This window comes from Mobula hypostoma, chromosome 1 (genome assembly GCF_963921235.1).
Source record: "Mobula hypostoma chromosome 1, sMobHyp1.1, whole genome shotgun sequence".
Classification (NCBI taxonomy): domain Eukaryota; kingdom Metazoa; phylum Chordata; class Chondrichthyes; order Myliobatiformes; family Myliobatidae; genus Mobula; species Mobula hypostoma.
The window spans coordinates 75,841,997-75,849,970 of NC_086097.1; the positions used below are offsets into that span (position 1 = coordinate 75,841,997).

At 42.8% G+C, this 7,974-nt stretch overlaps 1 protein-coding gene across 1 annotated transcript in view; it reads left to right on the plus strand.

Moving 5' to 3' along the window:
• The window catches only part of fam98b (family with sequence similarity 98 member B), a 35,567-nt gene extending 27,982 nt beyond the window's left edge, over nt 1–7,585 (plus strand). The window contains exons 7-8 of the mRNA XM_063069307.1: nt 289–456; nt 5,743–7,585. Coding sequence (XP_062925377.1) covers nt 289–456; nt 5,743–6,249 — 675 coding nt within the window. The 3' untranslated portion in view covers nt 6,250–7,585. The remainder of the gene's footprint in view (nt 1–288; nt 457–5,742) is intronic.
• Nucleotides 7,586–7,974: the final 389 nt, after the last annotated feature.

The following is a 7,974-nucleotide window of genomic DNA, read 5'->3' on the forward strand; positions in this document are numbered from 1 at the left end:
ACGATATTGTGCTTAACTCTCAAATGTTCTGGAATAAGCAGCTTTGCTATCATTTAATTCTTGGGAAATTAGGGGTGGCTAATTAATGTTGGCCTAAACTGAGTGCCAAAGCAAAGTAATATTTTGACAGTGGGAGTAGAAGATTAAGCTAGTGGTATTCAAAAGTCAATATATGTTTCATATCAGCATAAATCACGTTTGTTTTCTGGGCTTATTTTTGATGACAATGATTGTATGATCATTTAGAAAATGTGGAAAAATTAAAAAATAGGCTTTTGCTTTTCTTAGGCAAATACAGACAAAATGGCAAAAGTCTATCAACCAAAAAGGCAGTCTTTATCGTTGATGTCAACCATAACCCTGGCTCACCTCCTGGCTGCGCGTGAGGACTTGTCCAAAATCCTGAAAACCAGCAGTGGTTCCTTAAGAGAAGGAACATCCTGTGCCATTAACAAGGTAGGGTTATTTGCATTTGAACACGTATCTATTTTTGACTCTGGATAGCATTTATTGAAATGATGTCATTTTTCATTTGGCGCTGTTTCCACATATGACTCTTGCAGTGTCAGCGGAAACATCAGAACTTTTGCAAGTCAGTTAACGTTCAGGGAAAGATAAATCATATTTAGCATAATTTAGGGTATTTGTATATTTTAAAGCAAATGTCAAATCACTGCACACATAGGCACGATTTTATTTTGAGAGTGTGAATAACTATTTTCTGCATTTGCGGCATGTGCTTGTGACTGAGCATTTCAAACCTACTTGATGTTGAACCTTGTATAGCAAAGAAAGGATACTGCATTAAAGCTACAGAATCTTAATGTCATAAAGCTAAACGACGGCATATTTGGAATCCTTCTGTTATTCCTGGGTATCCCGGCAAGTGATTTTAGTGCTTCTAATGAGAAGAAAGCTGAATTTTATGTTTTGCAGTGAATTTGGGATTTGATTAAATACCAAGCGATATTGCTATTGTACTGTGCTACATGCAGCGTTATGGGTCATTAGTATTTATTCATCCTGACAAGTCAAAAGTTTCAAAATGCAGTTGAATTATCAGTGTGAAGAATTTCACCATGTAGTTTTAAAAGAAAATGGTAATCCAACAGAGGTAAAAATTAACTGGTCAGGACAAGGTTTGGATTTCCTTTAGCTCAGAAGTAACTGCATGTATTTTAGTTGAAACAACAGTCATTTTTCCTGGATGATTGTGAGTTAATAAATTCTATCCAGTATCCTTCTGAGCAGGGCAAACAGACAAACTAAATATCTGCACGTTATACATCAGTGAGGAGACCTGCTGGTTCTTGTATGATACTTTATTGTCGCCAAACAATTGATACTAGAGCGTACAATCTTCACAGCGATATTTGATTCTGCTCTTCGTGCTCCCTGGAGTACAAATCAATAGTAAATATTAAAAATTTAAATTATAAATCATAAATAGAAAATAGAAAAGGGAAAGTAAGGTAGTGCAAAAAAGAACCCAGAGGCAGGTCTGGATGTTTGGAGGGTACGGCCCAGATCCAGGTCAGGATCCGTTCCGCATTCTTATCACAGTTGGAAAGAAGCTGTTCCCAAATCTGGCCGTATGAGTCTTCCAGCTCCTGAGCCTTCTCCCGGAGGGAAGAGGGATGAAAAGTGTGTTGACTGGGTGGGTCGTGTCCTTGATTATCCTCGCAGCACTGCTCCAACAGCGTGCGGTGTAAAGTGAGTCCAAGGATGGAAGATTGGTTTGTGTGATGCCATCAGGAAAATACTTGAAGGACAAACAAGATAGAAATTGGTGAAAACTGGAGAGAATGGGAAATATTAAAAGGAAAGAAGTAAATGAAGTTGAGAGATTGAATTACAAAGGGGGGAGAAAAGGAAAGAGAAATCAGGCAAAAGTGTGTGCTGATTTAAGATTTAGGACAAATCTCACATACTTAACAGGTTTAAAAATACATTTTTTTCAACCAGGTTGTTGGAGAGCACAGCTGATTCCTCTCTGGAATTCAGTTGAGCAATTTTACTTATGGTTTGCAAATTGTGACTTCATATGCTCTCATATGCATAACTGAGCAGATAGAACATGATGCCTCTTGGTGTTGGTGAATTTTTCAGAGACCTCAAATGAAGTTACGTGGTGAAGTAATTTCTTTCTAAATTGCCATGCTCGTTTTTGGTACATATAACATGCAACTGGTGGCACATGCAGTTTCTGGACCATTAATATTTTGTTTACCTCAGACCCATCAGTGAAATTATTAAGCAACACACATCAAAGTTGCTCTTCCTTCAGTTAGTCCTGACGAAGGGTCTCGGCCTGAAATGTCAACTGTACCTCTTCCTAGAGATGCTGCCTGGCCTGCTGCGTTCACCAGCAACTTTGATGTGTGTTGCTTGAATTTCCAGCATCTGTTATTTAGTGAAATTATTAATGTCTTTTTGTTAGATTGGTTTTTGACTAGAGTGCTGGAAACATCTGAAAGACTGCCTCAGAGAGTCATGGAAGCTGCTTCACTGACAGCATTTAAGAAGTATCTAAAATGAGTACTTAAATCATCTAGGCATTGGAAGCCACTAATCAAGTGTTGGTAGATTGGATTAATATAGATAGTTACATTCTAGCTAGTGTGTACACGGTGAGCCAAATGGCCTATTTCCATTTTGTATGACTATGATTTTGTTATATTATGACAATATTAGGCAAATAATTAGTACTCTCTGTATGGATAATCATCGATGTAGCTAACAAAACAGTTTAAATGTGTAGTTTCTCTCTCAGATCCCACCACCAGCTCTTGGGCCCTCGGAAACTCCATCTTACTCTCACCCCACCATCCCTGAATACCGTAACCTCCTTTCTCCTCTAACACCATCCCTGAATACCATAACCTCCCTTTTCCCCCTCTGAACCCAGCCCTCAAATGTTCTGGGTCTTCACTATTCCCACCAACCTTCCACAGCTCAGTGAATTCTGCGCCCTCCATGACAGTGAGCTTTTCTCCTGCCACCTCTGTCTCTGAGCTTACTTCTTTGGCAAGGACTCTCTACCCCGCACCGATGACCCCTTCTCCTCTTAGTGGATACCCCGTCCTGGCCTTCTGTCTGCTCTGGACCTTTTCATTGCCAACTCCTGACGGGACATCAATTGTCTTGACTTCAACACTTCTCTCTCCAATTCCAACCTCACTCCTTCCTAACGCTTTGCTCTCCACTTCTTCCGCACTAATCCTAACCTCACCATCAAACCTGCGGATAAGGGTGGGGGTGGTGCTGTGGTAGCCTGGCATGCTGACCTCTACCTTGCTGAGGCCCAGCGACAACTCTGAAGACACCTCCTCTTACTTATTGCTTGAGCAGGACCCCACTAAGGAGCACCAGGCCATTGTCTCCCACACCATCACCGACCTTATTAGCTCTGGGGATCTCTCATCTGCTGCCACCAACCTCATAGTTTCCACATCCCACACTTACTGTTTCTACCTCCGACCCAAGATCCACAAAACCGCTTGTCCAGGTAGACCCATTCTTTCAGCTTGTTCCTACTCCACTGAACTCATATCTGCATACCTCGACTCTGTTTTATCCCCTCCCCCCAGTTTTGTCCCTTCCTATCTACTTCCTTGACGCTTCACACACTCTGGGTCTTTTCAGTGATTTCAAGTCTTCCAGCCCCCATCATCTTATTTTTACTATGAATGTCCAATCCCTATACATCTCCATCCCCCACCAGGAAGGCCTCAAAGCTCTCTGTTTCTTTCTGGACACCCCCGCCATGCACCATTCTCCTCCATCTAATGGAACTTGTTCTCATTCTTAATGATTTCTCCTTTGGCTCCTCCCACTTCCTTCAAACAAAAGGTGTAGCCTTGGGCACTCGTGTGGGTCCCGGCTATGCCTGCTTTTTTTGTCAACTACTTGGAACAGCCTACACTGGTGGCCGTTCCCCACTTTTCCTACGCTACTTTGATGACTGCATTGGTGCTGCTTCCTGCACCCATGTGGAACTCGTCAACTTCATCCACTTTGCCTCCAACTTCCACCCTGCCCTCAAATTTACTTGGTCCTTTTCCGTCACCTCCCTCCCCCTTCTCGATCTCTCTGTCTCTATCTTCTGACGTCTACTATAAACCCACTGACTGTCACAGGGGACTATATCTCCTCGAATCCTGGTACTTGTGAAAATGCTAACCCTTTCTCTCAATTCCTCAGTTCCTGCCACATCGGCTCTCAAGGTGAGGCTTTTCATTCCAGAATGAAGGAGATGTCCTCCTCCTTCAAAGAAAGAAGCTTCCCTTCCTCCACCAGCAATGCTGCCCTCAATTGCATCTCTACCATTTCACGTACGTCAGCTCTCACCCCATCCTTCCGCCACCCTACTAGGGATTAGGTTCCTCTTGTCCTCACCTACCACCCCTGCAGCCTCCGCGTCCAGCACATAAGTCTCCACAACTTCCACCATCTCCAATGGGATTCCACCACCAAGCACCTTTCCCTCCCCCCACTTTCTGCTTTCCACAGGGATCACTCCCTACGCGACTCCCTTGTCCATTCATCCCTCCCACTGATCTCCTTCCTGGCACTTACCCTTGCAAGCAGGACAAGTGCTACACCTGCCCCTACATCACCTCCCTCACTATCATTCAGGGCCCCAAATAGTCCTTCCAGGTGAGGCGACACTTCACCTGTGTGTCTTTTGGGGCCATATACTGTGTCCGGTGCTCCCAGTGTGGCCTCCTGTATATTGGTGAAACCCGATGTAGATTGGGAGACCACTTCGCCAAGCACCTACGCTCCATGTGCCGGAAAAAGTGAGCTCTCCCAGTCGCCACCTATTTTAATCCCACTTCCCATTCTCATTCCGATATGTCTATCCATGGCCTCCTCTACTGTCGCGTTGAGGCCATACTCAGGTTGGAGGAAGAACACCTTAGATTCTGGCTGGGTGGCCTCCCAATCTGATGGCATGAACTTCAATTTCTTGAACTTCCAGTTATGCCCCCCTTTCACCATTCCCTGTCCCCTTTTCCCTCTCTCACCTTATCTCCTTGCTTGCCCATCAGCTCCCTCTGATGTTCTTGCCTTTTCTATCTTCCATGGCACTCTGTCCTCTCCTGTCAGATTCTCTCTTCTCCAGCCCTGTACCTCTATGACCATTCAACTTTCCAGCCATTTACTTCTCCCCTCCCCCCACCTTTTAACTCTGCTCCTCATTTTCTTTCCTCTCCTGCTGAAGGGTTTTGGCCTGAAACGTCGACTGTACTCTTTTCCATAGATGCTGCCTGACCTGCTGGGTTTCATTGTATCAACAATACACCAGTCAAAGCATCTCCAGCATTTTCTGTGTGTTGCTTGGATTTCCAGCATCTGCAGATTTTCTCTTAAATGTGTAGTTTGGAGGGTTGGATGAAATCCAGGAAAAATTGCCATTGTTATGTTTTAAGTTCAATACAAATATTCCAATGCATTTGTACCCACAACTGTCATGTACATTTTTTCTATTCTTTGCCGTTGGTTCTGTGGCAGTATAAAGGTTCTCTCTTGTCTCCTTCGTACTTACTCGAGGCTGAACTGAGGCTATCAGCAATTTGTTTTGGCTTCTGTTTTGCTTTCTTTAGCTCCAAGTCAATAATTGACTTTGACCAGGGTATTGTTGATACACTGATTACTGCTCTAAATTATTTAAATTATAGAAAACCCTCTCTTTGCTATCTTAAAAACAGAATTCATTTGTGGCTTTTTGTTTTGCAGGTTCTGATGGGGAGAGTGCCTGACCGAGGAGGTAGGCCATCTGAAATAGAAGCACCACCACCAGAGATGCCACCATGGCAGAAGAGACAAGATGGCGGGAGAGGTGGATTTGGTGGTGGAGGTGGTGGTCGTGGTTGGGGTGGTGGACAAGGAGGTGCAGGTGGCAGGGGTGGTGGAGGAAGAGGTGCACAAGGGGGAGGAGGTGGTTCTTGGGGGGGTGGAGGTGGTGGCTATGGGGGTGGCCAAGGAGGTGGAGGCTGGCGAGGTGGCCAGGGAGGTGGTGGCTATGGAGGTGGCCAGGGAGGTGGTGGCTATGGAGGTGGCCAGGGAAGTGGTGGCTATGGGGGTGGCCAGGGAGGTGGTGGCTATGGAGGTGGCGGTTACGGAGGTGGCCAGGGAGGTAGAGGTGGGAGAGGAGGGTATGGGGGAAGAGGAGGTTATGGGGGAAGAGGAGGGTATGGAGATACAGGAAACTATAGTGGACGAGGAGGTTATGGGAGATACTAAATGGACATGACAATTCGTTCAGAATACCTGCATTAACTGTTGACTCTTAGAGCTACACTGTTTGCAATCAGTGCAACAGAGAAGATTGTACCTGTGGCTAGAATGATTTTATCGACCCAAGATCAGAAAATTACAGCATTCTGTTATCCTTTAGGGTACATGAATGGTAAAGGACTTCTTAAATAGTTATGCATACATGGTACATATTGTTTACTATCGAAAACAAGAAACATTTTTTTACTTTCATTGAAAATGTTCATTGTACAAACGTCCTTTTTTATGAGAATGTGATTATTAAAATTATTTTACTGTGTAAATGCTAGAAGGCTATGAAAAACTGTGAGCAGTTGAGATTTTCTAAATTACTATAAAGATTTTGGCCATGTAGTAATTAAAAATGAACTAATTAATAAATGGAGTTTTGTTTTGAAATTTAAATATGCATGGATGATTTGGTGAAATTCTTAGTGCTTCATTAACACAATTAGGATCCTTGCCTGTCAACATGGTAAAGTGTTGGATTTCAGGTGAATTTATAAATACTGAATGCCTACCATCCACACAATGAGTTCCTTGGGTCTGACCTGTTTGCAGGTTGGAATGCTCTATCACATGAATAAAATACTTTTTTCCTTTATAAGTAGAAACAACGTTCATGGTATTCAACAAAAATGAGACCTCTACTTGCCTGCAGATTTTGTAAATTTCATGTATAATGAAGAGTGGGTTGATTTTCTCTGCATGTATAATTTGGCCTTAAACAAATGGCCATTAACACCAGAGTAAGTGCATGTTTCCACTTCAGAACTGCATTCAGCTATAGTTTTAACAAAGAAAACAAATTGCCTAATTATCTGCTTTTATCTGTGATTTAGATTAGTACATCAGTTACAGGTTTGACAGGTGAAAAGGCACCTAATTGTTTCCAACTGACTGACATCATTGTCCTTTTGTACATATTTCACGGTTCAATTTGTATCCCTTCAGCATTGTAGTGCTTTTAAAAATCTGTAACTGCTACCCCCCACAACTCACCCCAGTGAAGACGTGCAGTTCCAAAATCATCCAAAAGGTGGACTGCTTAGTATTTTAATGAGAAAGTTATAAAATATCATTGTGTTGTTAGTTTACTGATGATAAGTGGATGTGGATGCTATAGGAAATCTCTTTTATATATGGTTTTTTTAAAAAATGGCATAGATTTCTGATTTGTTGTCCAAGTAACATTGATTTAGTATTTCTTGTTGCTACTGGTTAGGTGAATTGAGTTTCAGGATTCACTTATAGATATATGGAATATACAACTCAATGTAAAGACTGTGGAAATAAAAAGATACTTAAAATCACTGAAGAATTACATGCGTGCATGGATATTTCCAGAATGTATGAATGATCTTACTGCATACAAGCAGGTTATTGCAGCAAAATAGACAAGCCTGACCCCTATAAGCAAGCTATCTTCTGGGGGGCTCAGAACTGTAGCTGACAAATACAGTATGTTCTCAATGCCAGCCTGAATGCTCCTTCTCACTGGACCAGGGATTTGAGAGAGTTGATGGAGATGTTACTTCCTTCAAGAAAACTTTGATGACATCCTTAGCACTTTGCTCCAACCACCTGGTAATCTCCTGTCACGATAGAGTTTGGAATAGAAGTATGTATATTTCTAAAGTTTGGTGTTAGGCATGCAGATGTGGTGTGGTCTGCCCTTTGGAGGCAACTGAG